This window comes from Narcine bancroftii, chromosome 8 (assembly GCF_036971445.1).
Source record: "Narcine bancroftii isolate sNarBan1 chromosome 8, sNarBan1.hap1, whole genome shotgun sequence".
Taxonomy (NCBI): domain Eukaryota; kingdom Metazoa; phylum Chordata; class Chondrichthyes; order Torpediniformes; family Narcinidae; genus Narcine; species Narcine bancroftii.
The window spans coordinates 144,724,929-144,741,699 of NC_091476.1; the positions used below are offsets into that span (position 1 = coordinate 144,724,929).

Consider the following 16,771-nt stretch of genomic DNA (forward strand, 5'->3'; position numbering starts at 1 on the left):
ATCCAACACCTGCAGTCTCTCACATCCCCAGAGTCACGTCGAACTTCCCTAAGTTAGCAGCCAGTGGTTCCCACTCAGACCACAGATCCATTCACAACCTCAGCTGGACTTAAAGATTCCCTCAGGAGAAAGGCAACCCTCTCTGGTGAATAATTCGCCCCCACGGAACTGATTCTCAGAGACAATGACATCATCCTCGAAGCCACATCCTGACTGTAACTGTTCATTTGTGGCTCAGTTCAGTATTTAAAGTCTTGCAGCCTTTTGTCTACAGAGTCCCACATCTGCTGTAACCGTTCATTTGTGGCTCAGTTCAGTATTTAAAGTCTTGCAGCCTTTTGTCTACAGAGTTCCACATCTGCATTTTGAGAAAGAAATTATCTGTTTCTTCCTCTGAATAAGTTGATCCTGAATTCAGCATTCCGAACATTGGGGAAGTTTTCTCTTTACAGCTCTGGATCCCTTCTTCCCTGCACCATGGACACCGCCGTCCCAGTATCCTAGTCCCCAAATTCCAGCTTCTTGGACCCCACACTCCCTTGATGCCAGACCCCATGCCGTAATTCTCTCTGAGCTCACTCCCACTTTTGGACCTCACCCTCCCTGTCCCAGACCCACACATCCCCAGTCTCTCTGACCACACACCCCCTAGTCTCTCGGACCCCCTCCCTCCTTGACCCTGCAACCCACTGCTAATCTCTCAGACCCCACCCTCCCTGACTCTGGACCCTACTCCCCAGTCTGTCAGACCCTAGCCTCCAGTTTTTTAGACCCACCAACCCTGACCCCAGACTTCACCCCCCCCAATCTCTCAGACTCCATCCTCCCTGACCCCAGAACCTACCTCCCAGTCTCTCGGATCCCAACCCTCAGTCTCTTGGACCCCATCTCCTAGTCTCTCAGACCTCACCCTCCCTCGTTTCTTGGATGCAGACCATCCCGAATCCTGGACCTCACCGCCAAATATCCTCTCTCACCCACCAACCCCTCCCTACCCCTAAACCCTTCAGCTTCACATGACTCTTCCAGCTCCCTCTGGTCTTTGTTCTCCCCTCCTCGATTCTGGTTTTGTTTCTTACTACTTTGGAACTGGACCAGCTGTCTTTGTCCATCGCAGCACATTACTCCTGCAATGGGAGTACTGATGCAATTTCCTTGGTAACACCGCATGGATTTTGCAAATGTTGGCATTGTGCATCAGTGGTGGAGAGAAGGTGTAGTGTGGCAGGTATCAGGAAGGGTGGGTGGAGAGGATGGGAGGAAAATCAGGCCCAATTGCTTCTCCCGGGTGAGTGTGGTGCTTTTTGAGCCTATATTCAACCGTCAGCTGGAGAGTTTTCCCTGGCTCACCTTGGAGATGGTGGGATACTTTGAGGTGTGTTCTTTGCGATCGAATACTTAGCCTGTAAGTAGCTTCACAAACATGATCTTGCTTCTGAGCGCTATATACAACAAAACATTTTAATTTGTTTGTTCAATTACTCCTTTAGTTACCATTGAAGGTATTTATCTCAGAATTAGTCCATTCACCTGTTGAGAAACCTGGAACAATCAGAAAAGCAAATCTAAAACCTCTTCCTTTGATTTGCAAATATTGCATAAAGATCTTTGGCTGAAAGTCTTTAAACTGTTAATTGGCCTGGGAACAAAATAACAAAGTCCAATCTTTCCAAGAACTATTACCTTCTTCATAACCATATAACCATACAATCATTTACAGAGCGGAAACAGGCCATGTTGGCCTTTCGAGTCTGCACCGGTTCACTGATTTTGTGCACCCTCTTCAGGCATTGGTCCCGGTAGATCTTCATTCAATAACGATGGATGAATTCAATGCAGATGGAATCAGTAACTATCTGGGACTTCCAACAATCCAAGAATAGTGAATACATGTCTAATTTCATTCACTCGATGGGATTCCTATGAGTATTCTTCTTCCTGCACTCCCTGGTTGACAAATGGGGCAGTGTGGCAGGGTTACATAAGAGTGAACTAAATTGGCCAAAATCCAACCAGTTTATGTGGGGATTGTGGAGGTTTACAGAATAAGCCGAGGCCATTTGGTTGATTGGGTCAACGCTGTCTAAATGCACATGTTAGATTAACCCCACCTCCCCTCTCTGGATTGGTAGCCCTGTACAGTTGTTTTTCAAAGAATTAATTCAGGAATGGTTTTAAGGTGGTGCCTTCCCTTCATTGGGTATAAAAGCAGCAGATAGTTTCTACTGGAATGGTGAGGGGACAATTCGTGTATGTGTTGGTCACCACATAACCGGGTGTGTGAGAAAACATGCAGACTCACATTGCTGACAACGCAGGTGTGTATTTGGAAGAAGAGACTGTCCAAACTGCGACAAAGGAGACTGAAGGAACAAATCAGGTGTGTAAAATTAGAGGAGGCTGAGATGGAATGAATAAAAATGGCATGAAATATTTCAAAACAAATATATATATTTTTTTTTACGCAGCCGCTGTGTTCCAGGAAATTATTGCCATTTTTTCTGGAGCACATGTTGTGTGAAAAGGTCGGAATGGGAATGAGGGTGCCATTCCTGTTAGAATATTTTACCTCGATTAAATTTCCCAGAATGCTTGCAGTCCAAAGTTAAATGCAAGCATTCTGTGAACAATGGGCTAATGAATAGGACGTATCGATGATGTGCATTGCAAGTCCCACCTCTTTAATCACTGCACTTCTGGTATGCTACCTGAACTTGTGCAAGGAAACAGACATTTTGAGTTTTGGTCGCTTGTGTGTGAACAACCAATGCTGAGACGTCAGATGTTCTTCAAATTGGTAAAATCATGCAAATTCTATCTAAAAAAACATAAAAGAATACAATGACTGCGGAGGCAGTATAGCATAAATTTGACTGGCAGAAGATTAGAGGGACATTGAATGAAAATAATTCCTTTCATAGAGTGTTGGGATCTGGAAGGGTAGTGGATGTAGACTCTTGCTGATGTTGATGTCATGGGCCACACACCATGAGAAGAGGCCCTTTGGCCCAATTTGTCCTGACCATACTGGTCCCACCTGCCTGTTAGGCCCAATCCCTCCCAACCATCCCGTCCATGCATCTGTCAAAATGTTTCTTAAACATTCTTAAACCTCATCCAACTCCTCTGGCAGCTCATTCCATACACTCATCACCCTCTGTGTAAAATATTACCCCTCTAGGTTCCAATTAAATCTTTGCGCTCCTCATCCCATCTTCAACCCATGGCCTCTGCTTACTGAGTCCCTCACTCTGGGTAAAAGACTTTCATTACTCACCTCTCATGATGTAGTACACCTCTATGAAATCACCCCTCATCTTCTTGGGCTTCCGGAGACAAAGCCCCAGCCTGCTCAACTTCTCCCTGTAGCTTAGGTGCACATGTCCCGATAACATCCTTGTCAATCTTCTTCAAAAATTTCTAATTTAAAACATCCTAGTAAATCTTCTCTGCACCTTCTCCTAGCAGCCAAAGACCTGTAGCTTGCAGGCTGTATTTTGAGACCAGGGTAATAACTTGTGTTTGTTTTAGACTAGCACAGAAGGAATGGACTGCAGTGTAAACCTCCATGATTTCAGAGGCTATAAAGGAACTGGTTTGGATTTTCAACACTCTAGAAGAGAGTATTGCCCTACTTCTATTTCCTCCCTTCCATCTCCCACACACGGCTAGCTCATGCTATCTGCGTCCCTCAACAACTTCTACTGATGCACCTTCCTCTCAGGGTGCATCATTGTATGGGATGGTAACTGCTCTGCCCAAGATGTTAAGAAACTGCAAAGGGTTGTGCACATGGCTCATTCCATCATGCACACACTATTTTCCCCTCCATGGACTTCCATTTACACCTCCTGCTGCCTCGGAAAAGCACCCAACATATTAAGAGACCACATCCCACCCCAGCACCACTCCCTTCTCCCGTCACCCAACAGGAAGAAGAAGATTCATGAATGTGAGATCACACATTGCCAGGTCATCAGAATCCTGAACAAACCTCACATTGTAAAATAAGGTGCTCCCCTCTAACTGATCCCTCTCAATGTCTCTGCACTGTTGGTCTATTTGTGAGTTGATTGGCTGAACTGCTTGCAAAACAAGCTTTCTCCTGAGCCTCAGTAAATGCAACCACGAACTTGAACTTGACTTGAACCGGAAAACAAAGATTTAATTGAGGCAGTGAGTTTTGAACTTATGACCTGTGTGTTACTAGCACAGGAGGGAAGATTCTCTCTTGCCAAACTCTGCTCTCTGGAATAACTATTGCGGGGATTTCCATCCCCTAACACCACAAGTGGAAAAAGTAGGAAAGGTTGAAACTTTACCATCTGTGCGGCCCCTCTGCGAGACTTTGCAGCCAATCACCTCTGCTTTCAGAGCTATTCTTTGGTGCCATCGCTGAGGACTGATCCGAATATATCGCGCCACGAAAGATGGGATAAAATTATTGCGAACTAGTTGGTGGTTGTTCACGTTTCCTTCAAAAATCTTTACATGAGCAAAAGGAAAATAATAACAGGGAACCGAGTTAGGTGCTTACCTTATTTTTAAAAAAAAGTATAAACTGAGAGGCACTGAGACATACGTTTAAGGACATACGCAGAAGGACATGGGCCTGATGTGGGCAGATGGGAATGGGGTAGATTGGCTGGCATGGACATGATGGGATGAAGGGCCAGATCCTGTGATGTACAATGCTGTGACCATGGCCATTCAGTTCACCTTCTCAGCACTCTCAGGAATGAGTGAAAGCAACATTCAACCTCTCTGGTCAATGAAGTGGTGGACTTCTAATCCCACTGTACATGCATATCCTTCCCACTTCTGGTCAATTAACATCAGCCCTTCTTGCAGAAGAAATTAAATATTTCCAGCAGTCTTCTACAGATGTACCATAGGATAGGTTTAGAGGAATAGGGATCAAATGGATGATGCTGTAGGGATTCAGCAGATCTTGTTGTGTCCATAGGAAGTAAAGATATATAATCATCGTTTCAGGGCCTTGAAGAAGGGTTCAGACCTGAAATATCGATTATCTTTACCTCTGATGGACACTGTGAGATATGCTGAGTCCCTGCAGCATTTCTTTATTTTTACTGTAATCGTAGTTTCCGCAGACTTTCGTGTTTCTCACCAAATGAGACTCACTCAAGATCACACCTTGGTCAGCGGGAATGAGTTGTGATGAGGGGCCTGTTTCTGTGCTGAATGAAAACGCTGGCTCTAATGATCGCACAATGACTCCAACCTAGTTCTGAATTCTTCAACTCTACTAAATAAATCACCTGTCACCTCACGGGTGACACAGCACTTGTTAAAATGCTCTAAAGGGCCCATGTGTCATTTCGCACACCCAAGGCATGATGCGGAGAGCTGCTACTCTATGGTCTCAGTGACAAAGTGAATCCTGATCCCCGGTGTTGCCGGGGCACGTTCTCGCTCTGACCGTGTGGGTTTTCCCGAGGTGGGGGGCTCTAGTTTCCTTCTACATCCCACAGATGAGTGGCTGGCCGGTTGTTTGACCCCTGTATGTTTTCCAAAGTGTGTAAGTGGTAGTATTTGGGTGGTAGCTGATGGAAGAATAAAATAGGATGGGAAAGTACTGAAGTAAAATTGAGTGGTCAAAGTTGATGTGGATTAGATGGGCTGAAGGGCCTGTCCTGTGCTATACTTCTCTATGACTCTATATTCATCCTAAATTATTACATTTTAAATAAAGCAAGATGCACCTTCTCTTTTCTGTTACTCTTGTTCTTATAGAGCCTCCAGGTTTTTCCATCCTTGCTGTAGGAGATCTTGTATGTCTTCACATAGAAGTTATATCCATTGTTGGCACTGCCTTTGGTCACAATTCCTGAAAGGAAAGTTGTTGTAAAGAACGGCTCAGTCACATGGACAGAACAACAGTCTGAGATTGCACGTGTGTGTATTTGGGAGTTTCAATGTAAAAGAGGGTTTTGTGCAAAGAGGGGTAGGTAGCATGGGTGTTCCTGAAATTTGATTTTACTGACTTCAATGGAACCAAATTTCAGAAGTGGAATCCACGAGTGTTCAGTAAAATACAAACTATGAGAACATTTTTACCCAGTGGCCTCCACTTTTCCAACCAATGTCTTTTGCTCCAGTCCTTGAACCACTGTCATGACCAATTGTTTGTCTCCATCTTTATTATTAACACAATAAGCCAATGGATTGTTAACTGGTGGACATATTCAGTTATTTATTGCTTTTGGGGAAAAAAGTGTTTGGTTTTATTAAAGCATGGTCATTTTGCAATACGTTACCCTGATGTTCAGTGGGTTCTACACCAATTGGCCTGACACTCAACATTGTAAAGACTTCTCAAGATCTTCCCTTGATCTGGCCAAGACCATAAGACAGAGGAGCAGAAATAGGCTATTCGGCCCATCAAGTCTCCACACCATTTAATTATGAGGGAATCCATTTTCCCACTCATCCCCACTGCCTGGGCTTCTTCCCGTAACCTTTGATGCCCTGGCTACTCAAGAACCTATGAATCTCTGTCTTAAATACACCCAATGACCTGTCCTCCACAACCACCTGTGGCAACAAATTCCACAGGTTTACCACCCTCTGGCTAAAGAAACTCCTCTTATCTCTATTCTGGTGAACACCCTTCAATCCTGAAGTTGTGCCCTCTTGTCCTAGACTCTCCCACCATGTGAAACAACCTTTCTACATCTACTATGTTCATGCCTGTCTAAGATAATTGTTCTCAGGTAAGTAGCTTGACTTCTTGCCCAGTACCACGTCCCAAGAGCATAAGAGCTGGAATGGGCCTCTCAGTCTATCAGCCCTGCTTCGCCATTCAGCAAGGTTAAAGAACAACAACTCCATATTTGGCTAAGGCAGTAAAGACTACTTGGTAAGGGACATGACACTGATTAATGAATTCCAAGAGAATTCTCAGAAATAATGTACTTATATGTAAATGCTGCTTTGGGGGTGGGGGGTGGGGGGTGGTTTAAACTAGATTTGTAGAGGGATGGGAACTAGTGTTAGAGCAGAGGGTGAGGTGGAGGAGGATAAAGGTCATGCGAGGACTGCATGTATAGACAGAAATCAAAGGTTTGTACATGATAGAAATGTTCTCAGATGCATTTATTTCAATGCAAGGAGTTTTGTTGAAAAGGCAGACAAGCTTAGAATGTGGATTGGCACAAGGGTTATGACATTATTGCTATTAGTGAGACTTGGTTTCAGGAAGGGCAGGACTGGCAGCTCAATGTTCCAGGTTCTGTTGCTTCAAATGTGATAAAGGGGGAGGGATGAAAGGGGGAGGAGTGCCATTGCTAGTCATGGAAAATATTGCACGTGTGATTAGACAGGACAGCCCAGAGGGCTTGACTACAGAGGCCGTATGGGTGGAGCTGAAGAATGAGAAAGGTGTGACCATACTGATATGGTTTGTTATAGACCTCCCAATAGTCAGAGAGAATTGGAGGAGCAAATCAGTCGAGAAAAAGCAGGCTGATGTAAGAAACAGAAAGTTGTGATAGTAGGAGATTTTAACTTTCCATATATTGACTGGGACTCCCATGCTATAAAAGTGCTGAATGGCTTGGAGTTTGTCAAATGTGTTCAGGAAAGTTTTCTAAAGCAATAAATATATAGAGGTACCAATGAGAGAGGATGCAATATTTGATCTCCTATTAGGAAATCAGACAGGTCAGGTGACAGAAGTATGTGCAAGTGAACATTTTGGGTCCATTGACCATCATGTTATTAATTTCAAGTTAATTATGGATAAGAATAATTCTGGTCCTCGAGTTGAAATTCTAAATTGGATAAAGGACAATTTTGTGGAAATGAGAAAGGATCTAGGAAGAGTGGTTTGGGACAGTTTTTTTTCTGGCAAGGATGTGTTTGTTAAGTGAAAGGCCTTCAATGCTGACATTTTGAGAGTGCAGAGTTTGCACGTTCCTGTCAGGATTAAAGGCAAAGTTAACAGGCATAGGGAACCTTGGTATTCAAGGGATATGGGCGATCTGGTTAAGAAGAGGGAGGTGTATAGTAGGTATAGGCCACAAGGAGCAAATGAGGTACTTGAAGAATATAGAAAATGTAAAAGAATACTTAAAAAGGAAGTCAGGAAGGCAAAAAGGAGGTTGTTTTGGAAAATAATGTGAAGGTAAACAAGTATATTAAGAGTAAAAGGATAGTAAGGGACAAAATTGGTCCCCTATAAGGTCAGAGTGGTCGTCTATGTGTGGAGCCTCACGAGATGTGGAGATCTTAAACGGTTTTTGCATCAGTATTACTCAGGAAACTGGCATAGTATATAAGGAAGGAAACAAGCAGTTGTGTCATGGAATATATAAAGATTAAAGAGGAGGAGGTGCTTGCTGCCTTACAGAAAATAAAGGTAGATAAATTCCCCCAGGCCTGACATGATATTCCCTCAGGCCTTGAAGGAGACTAGTGTAGAAATTGCAGGGGCCCTGTCAGAAATATTTAAAATGTCCTTAACCATGGGTGAGGTGCCAGAGGATTGGAGGGTAGCTCATGTTGTTTCGTTGTTTTAAAAAGGCTCCAAAAGTAAACCAGGAAATTACAGGCAATGAGCCTGAAACAGTAGTAGGCAAATTATTGGAGCGTGTTCTGAGAGAGAGGATATACAAGTATTTAGACAGCCAAGGGCTGATTAAGTATAATCAGCATGACTTTGTGCATGGTACGTTATGTTTAATGTATCTTCGAGTTTTTCAAGGAGGTTATCAAGAAAGTAGATGAAAGAAAGGCTGTGGATGTTGTCTACATGGACTTTAGTAAGGCCTTTTCCAAGGTCCCACATGGGAGGTTAGTTCAGAAGGTTCAGACTTTAAGTATCCATGGAGAGGTTGTAAATTATTAGATTTGAAATTGGCTAAACGGAGAAGACAGAGAGTGGCAGTGGATGATTACAAGTTTGCTGATGACACTAAGATTGGAGACGTTGTGGTCAGTGAGGAAAGGTGTCAAAGCTTGCACAGGGATCTGGACCAAGTGGAAAAAATGGGGCAGAAAATGGCAGATGGAATATAATGCAGACAAGTGAGAGATGTTGCATTTTGGAAGGACAGATCAAGGTAGGACATACACAGTAAATGGTAGGGCACTGAGGAATGTGGAGGAACAAAGGGATCTAAGAATACAGATACATAATTCCCTGAAAGTGGCATCACTGGTAGACAGGGTTGTAAAGAAAGCTTTTGGCATCTTAGCCTTCATAAATCAAAGTAATGAGTTGGGGAATTGGGATGTTATGGTGAGGTTGTATAAGACATTGGTGAGGCCAAATTTGGAGTATTGTATGCAGTTCTGGAAACCTAACTATAGAAAGGATATCAGTAAGATTGAAAGAGTGCAGAGAAGATTTACTAGAATGTTGTCAGGTCTTCAGGAGTTGAGTTACAGGGAAAGACTGAACAGTTTAGGACTTTATTATTTGGAGTGTAGAAGAATGAGGCGACCTTCATAAATTGAATTTGGTATTTGGACAGTCTAAAACTTACATTCCCAATGTCTACCAGAAGGTACACTTCTGGATTAGGTACTAGTTATTGACCAATAAGCAGTCACTAGCACGCACAGATTACAGTTAGCAGGCCACTCAACCTGACGTCCTTGTTGCTGTTCCTACTCCCAACAACTAGTTCTCACTCATTTCTTCATCAGCTATCACACAACAATCCTCCCGCACTTTATCCCCCTCTGGCTTTCCTTGAAGTACAGTTACATTCTTTGGAAAATAAAACTCAAAATCTGCAGATGTTGAAATCTTGAGAAAACAATGAACTGCAGGAGAGTCTCTGTGGTTGGAGATGGTCAGTTGGCATCCATGGGGTGGAGATAGTCAGTGTTTTGGGTTGGGACCCTTTATAGAGATTGAAATAAAATTGGGTGATATGTAAATGAAGGGGGAAAGCAGTTGGCAGAGGGGCCAAGAGGCAAAGAGGTGATGGAATTTTGGATAGAAGGTGGGAGAGTTGGAGCAACACGGTTGGTGTCGTGATTAGCGCCACACTTTTACAGCGCCAACGATCGGGACCAGGGTTCAAATCCAGCGCTGCCTGTAGGGAGTCTGTATGTTCTTCCTGTGTCTGCGTGGGGGCTCCAGTTTCCTCTCACCTCTCAAAACGTACCAGGATTGTAGGTTAATTAGGTATAAATTGAGTGGCAAGAACCCATGGGCTGAAATGGCCTGTTAATGAGCTGTATGTATAAATTTAATTTCAACATTTAAAAAAGGGAGAGGCCTGGTTGGGGTTGGAGGGGGGGGGGGGTGGGGTGAAGAGATGCAGAGAGAAGCAAGACCTAAACTAGGCAAAGACGATTGATACAATGGAACCAGATGGAGATGGGGATTCCCTAAAATTAGATAATATATGTTCATGGCGTTTAAGACCGTTAAGGTGGAACATGATTTGTTGTTCCTCAAGTTTATGGCATGTTTTATCTGCATAATTACATCATTTGTTTCATCAGAAAGTTCCACATCCCTACCATCCTCTGGATGACTCTGGACTTCCACACCATGCATTTCCCACGTTTAAAGGCGTATAGCTACCCTGTCATAAAAATACACCCTAATTCCATGACTCCAACTATGCTAAAATTAGTGGATCGAGTTGGCTCAAATGCCCAAGAGGAAGTTAAAGATTGTCACTTTTTGAAACCACTGTTAGCAGGTCACAAATGAGAAACATTCCTGTAAATCCAGCTCGCTTTTTGACCTTAACCTACGGAAAGCTGCAGCATCTCAAAGTCAAGATCAGTCTCCGCCAGCAGAATGCTGAAATTAGGGAAAAGTTCTCTGTGGGGGTGGGGGAGGTGAAGAGGGGGGAGGGAAAAAGAGAGAGGAGGAGGGGAAGGGGAGAATGGGAGAGGGAGAGGGAGAGGGGAGAATGAGAGAGGGAGAGGGGAGAATGGGAGAGGGAGAGGGGAGAATGGGAGAGGGGGAGGAGTGAATGGGAGAGGGAGAGGGGAGAATGGGAGAGGGAGAGGGGAGAATGGGAGAGGGAGAGGGGAGAATGGGAGAGGGAGAGGGGAGAATGGGAGAGGGAGAGGGGAGAATGGGAGAGGGAGAGGGGAGAATGGGAGGGGGAGAGGGGAGAATGGGAGAGGGAGAGGGGAGACTGGGAGAGGGAGAGGGGAGACTGGGAGAGGGAGAGGGGAGAATGGGAGAGGGAGAGGGGAGAATGAGAGAGGGAGAGGGGAGAATGGGAGAGGGAGAGGGGAGAATGGGAGAGGGGGAGGAGTGAATGGGAGCGGGAGAGGGGAAAATGGGAGAGGGAGAGGGGAGAATGGGAGAGGGAGAGGGGAGAATGGGAGAGGGAGAGGGGAGAATGGGAGAGGGAGAGGGGAGAATGGGAGAGAGAGAGGGGAGAATGGGAGGGGGAGAGGGGAGAATGGGAGAGGGAGAGGGGAGAATGAGAGGGAGAGGGGAGAATGAGAGAGGGAGAGGGGAGAATGGGAGAGGGAAGAGGGGAGAATGGGAGAGGGGAGAATGGGAGAGGGAGAGGGGAGAATGAGAGGGAGAGGGGAGAATGAGAGAGGGAGAGGGGAGAATGGGAGAGGGAGAGGGGAGAATGGGAGAGGGAGAGGGGAGAATGGGAGAGGGAGAGGGGAGAATGGGAGAGGGAGAGGGGAGAATGGGAGAGAGAGAGGGGAGAATGGGAGGGGGAGAGGGGAGAATGGGAGAGGGAGAGGGGAGACTGGGAGAGGGAGAGGGGAGACTGGAAGAGGGAGAGGGGAGACTGGGAGAGGGAGAGGGGAGAATGGGAGAGGGAGAGGGGAGAATGAGAGAGGGAGAGGGGAGAATGGGAGAGGGAGAGGGGAGAATGGGAGAGGGGGAGGAGTGAATGGGAGAGGGAGAGGGGAGAATGGGAGAGGGAGAGGGGAGAATGGGAGAGGGGGAGGAGTGAATGGGAGCGGGAGAGGGGAGAATGGGAGAGGGAGAGGGGAGAATGGAGAGGGAGAGGGGAGAATGGGAGAGGGAGAGGGGAGAATGGGAGAGGGAGAGGGGAGAATGGGAGAGGGAGAGGGGAGAATGGGAGAGGGAGAGGGGAGAATGGGAGGGGGAGAGGGGAGAATGGGAGAGGGAGAGGGGAGAATGGGAGAGGGAGAGGGGAGAATGGGAGAGGGAGAGGGGAGAATGGGAGAGGGAGAGGGGAGAATGGGAGGGGGAGAGGGGAGAATGGGAGAGGGAGAGGGGAGAATGGGAGGGGGAGAGGGGAGAATGGGAGAGGGAGAGGGGAGAATGGGAGAGGGAGAGGGGAGAATGGGAGAGGGAGAGGGGAGAATGGGAGAGGGAGAGGGGCGAATGGGAGAGGGGGAGGAGTGAATGGGAGAGGGAGAGGGGAGAATGGGAGGGGGAGAGGGGAGAATGGGAGGGGGAGAGGGGAGAATGGGAGAGGGAGAGGGGAGAATGGGAGAGGGAGAGGGGAGAATGGGAGAGGGAGAGGGAGAGGGGAGAATGGGAGAGGGAGAGGGAGAGGGGAGAATGGGAGGGGGTGGGGGAGAAACTGCAGTGATAGTGGTTTGCACAACACTATTAAAGCACCAGTGATCCAGATTCGAATCTGACACTGTGGTTCTCCCAGTATCTGTGGGTTTCGTCCGGGCATTCTGGTTTCCTCTCACCCTTCAAAAATGTATGGGGACATTGAAGGTTAATTGGTGTATTTGGGCAGCATGTGCTCATGGCCTGGCAGGGCCTGTTATTATGCTGTGTGTCTGTGTGACCATGCACAATCTGTGTGCACAACCCTTGCAGCTGGAAATTGGACACAGACACAAACACAGAAGTTTATAGAGGAGAAGGCCAAGGGGGAATTTATAAAGAGGTGTACCAATTTAAGATAGGAAAGGATGGGGAAGAGACCAGTAAATAATCCCCGTGGTAAGAGCTCTAAAACAGAGGGATTGAATGAACAGAGCAAGAGGTTTTGATCACATAACACCCTGTCCATGATAGCTGCACTGAACACAATACCAAATTATACTGAGCAGGTTTAGAGGGTGGCTTCAATCAGGAACGTAGTGCCTGAGATGCTGGTCGAGGCAGAAACTCTTCTTACATTTAAGCAGTATCAATGTTCCTTGGCATGAGTGTGGAGAGAATAAAATGGTGTTAATGTAGAATGAGGTGGGAGCAGAGGGCTGAAGGGCCTAATTCCGAGCTTTATGATGCATGACTGGGAGAGGTTTTTGGGCAAAGCAGATACAGGGAATTCCTCTGTATCTAGTGGAACTTTAGCTAGCTGTGAACTCTTTTCATTTTAAATATTATTGGAGAATTTAGATCAGACCATTCCAATGTGTATGGGCCATGCCACAGTATATCCCATTGTTTAGCACAAAATTTGCCCACTGAAATGATTTCTGCTACGGAAGGTAAGGCAAATAATTTTGCATAAAACAATTCTCCAGTGAAATTTATACAGCATTGACGAGACCAGGGAGGTATGTAGTAATCTGAAATCCAAACGACCTTTCACAACATAATGTCATATCAAAGGGCATGGCAGTCAATGAAATACTTTCTAAGGACAGCCTTAAACATAACAATATGAACACTAATGTTTCCCACCTCCACCGGTTCCACTGTTTCCTTCCTGTTCTTCCTTTTCTCTCTAATTCCTTGCACCCAGTGGTCACTTTCCCTCTCCCTGTCTCTCCACCTCTCCCCATCTTCTTTCCCCCCAATTCCTTTCTAATCACCCCTTCTATCTTTAGTCTCGAGCCCAAAGCATTGACTGACAATTTTAAATTTAGGCATCCAGCACGGTAACAGGCCATTTTGGCTCACAAGCCCATGCCACCCAATTTACACCCGATTAACCTACACCCACAGTGTAGAGTGGGAGGAAACCGGAGCCACTGGAGAAAACCACACAGACAGTGGGAGAATGTACAAACTCCTTACAGACAATGCAGGATTTGGACCCTGGTCCCGATTGCTGGCGCTGTAAAGGCGTGGCGCTAACCACTATGTCAACCGTGCTTCCCAAATTCTGCCCATGGATGCTACCTGACCTGCTGAGTTCCTCATTGCTTGCTCAAGATGCCAGCATCTGCAGTTTTCGTGTTTCTCTGGAAAACTTTTCAAGTTGTAATTTGCAAAATTTGGCAACAAATTTACATACAATAAGCTCCCGCAAACATCAAATGACAATATCGGCATTTATGTTGTTAATTTGTGGATATTGGCCAAAAAATTAACTGGCACATTAATATTATCCCCTAGGAGAAAAGTGTCTTGGAATCTTTTGTATGTACAGTAGAGCTCTCGAAATCTGCTATCCAACCACTTGGACATCCCGATGGGTCAAGAGATGACTCACATGGTTCTATGTGCTGTACTCTGTTTAAACTTCTCTAGAACATTATTGCATAAACATCTTAGACCATAAGACACAGGAGCGGAAATAGGCCATTCATCCCATCGAGTCTGCCCTGATCCATTTTCCCACTCAGCCTCACTGCCCGACCACCTCTCCATAACTTTTGATCCCTGGCTGATCAAGAACCTATCAATCTCTGTGTTAAATACACCTAATAATCTAGCCTCCATAACCAGCTGTAGCAACAAATTTCACAGGTTCCTCTGCATTTCTGTTCTAAGAGGTATTGATAAAATAATTTCAAATCGTCCAGGAAGTTTTGGCACTATCAACTTCCCAAGTCTGCTAGGTCAACAGAATCTTCTCAGAGGTTAACAGGACAGTGGACTGAACAATCAAGTGTAGTAAATGGCCGTCAAACAGTGCTTTTGTGTTAAAATATTGAACAAATTTGGACCTCAGGGTGCCAGAATGTTGCAGTTAAAACTGATACAGCCTAACATTTGCTTGCAAAGAAAGGAGAGCTTGTCTCACCACTGACGTTCTTCCGTTCCCCCAAGTCTATCTGCAGCCACTCGTCAGTGCTGAGGAAGCTGGCAGCCCAAGCCCATGGAGGTCCTTCACTGCTGCTCCGAGCTTTGTCAGGAGACCAGATCAACTCTCCAACATTGTTCTTCTCTGTCCAAGAGGAGGAGGCTGTGAAGCGTTTGCTGTTGAGCACATTACTGCAGTCTGAAAAGAGATGAAGAGGTGATAAGTTGTTGAATTCTTCCCACTTGAGCAGCTGTGAACTCTCTCAAGTCATGGGACCACATTCATGAGGATTTTCCTTTAACCTTGCACCCAGATAGGACAGATTTTCTTTACAACTTGTGCAGTAGCAGACAGAGAAGAAAGTATTTCTTATTAATACAACTGCACAACAACCATTGTAGATTTTGTCATGGAGATAGAACATGATAACAGGTGCTTCAGCCAACAACTCTGGTCTGATCACCATCCTCCCACCCACAGTAATCCCACTCTTCCAAAATTCTCATCAGTTCAGCCCAATCCCACCACACAAACATACTTTACAGCAGCCAATTCACTGACCAACATACATGTTGTTGGGATATGGGATGTAACCGAGGGAAACCCACATAGGCACATAGAGAATATGCAAACTCCCCACGGGCACGTGCACACACACTTGCACAGGTGGGTGCACACACCCACAAACACAAAATCTCACATACCCACACCAAAACATACAATCTGTCACACCAACACACACACTCTCTCACACCCGCACAGTTGGAGATCAGGATTGAACCTGGGTCTCTGGCACTGAGTCAGCAACTCTCCCACTTTGTTGTCTATTATCCATTGCATTGGCCTCTTTCTTTGCAGGGCCCTCTATGGCTGACAGACACATCTGGTTCAATATCACTGGTTACATTTTATACATTAATAATGGCTCAACAACTGATATCATTGCACCCATCCAGCCAATTAGAGTGTGGGATTGTGAGATTAGTCCAACTTTCCACTCCGTCATGAGAGACAAGGTGCCACTGAAGCTCTGGTGCACAGTATGAATAGTCATCCATTTGAAACTCTGCCCAGTTACATTTGTGTATTAATGCACTTGACCAATTTATACCCAAATCTCCTGACTGAATTTTGTTGTCATCAGTTAAACAATAGCATCAGCTACCAAACTTGATTTTAAAAAAATCAATTATTTGTAGTATAAAAAAAAAGTCTGTTCTTTTACCTTTTCTGATCTTGATGCATTTCTCAGACAAGGAACCTCTGGAAAAAATGGACAATCCACAGAATAACAATGGAAAACAAGCTGATCTCCAGAACATAATTTACAAATGTATTATTTCGCAGGTCATTAATCGTGTTCCTAAAATCTGCCACAGAAGTCTCTTACCTCCAATAATCGGATTAGTCTCAGAACTGCACAGTGACAAATCTTTTTACCCTGCCCGCTGCATCCCACATCAAGATCATCCATCACTTCCAGGCCATCATACCCTTGTTTAAATCCATCATACTGGCATGGTTAGCATGGCCAGTGACCCAGGTTCGAATCTGGCGCTGTTTGTAAGGAGTTTGTACATTCTCCTCATGTCGGTGTGGGTTTCCTCCCAGCCTTCAAAATACACGGGGGTGGGGGGGGGGGGGGTTGTAGGTCAATTGGGTGTAATTATGTGGCATGGTGTCTTGGACTGGGAGGGCCTATTAACATGATGTATGTCTAAATTAAAAAAAAAATTCATCCAACTCAGGGATCTGCAACTCTGTTCCTCCCTCTGTAACTGGATCCTCGATTTCCTCACTGGCAAACCCAAATCAGTGTGGATCAGCAAAATTGCCATCATCAACAGGGGCTCCTCAAGGCTGCGGACTTAGTCCATGGCCTATTCCCTGCA

At 45.5% G+C, this 16,771-nt stretch overlaps 1 protein-coding gene across 2 annotated transcripts in view; it reads right to left on the reverse strand.

Annotated features, from left to right (window-relative positions):
* Positions 1-16,771, reverse strand: part of LOC138741310 (discoidin, CUB and LCCL domain-containing protein 1) — a 139,524-nt gene that overhangs the window by 39,431 nt on the left and 83,322 nt on the right. For both annotated transcript variants that reach the window (XM_069895168.1, XM_069895170.1), the window contains 4 exons: positions 16,105-16,142; positions 14,880-15,077; positions 5,727-5,851; positions 4,323-4,485 (listed from right to left, as the gene is read on the reverse strand). In XM_069895168.1, the coding sequence (XP_069751269.1) occupies positions 4,323-4,485; positions 5,727-5,851; positions 14,880-15,077; positions 16,105-16,142 (524 nt within the window). The remainder of the gene's footprint in view (positions 1-4,322; positions 4,486-5,726; positions 5,852-14,879; positions 15,078-16,104; positions 16,143-16,771) is intronic.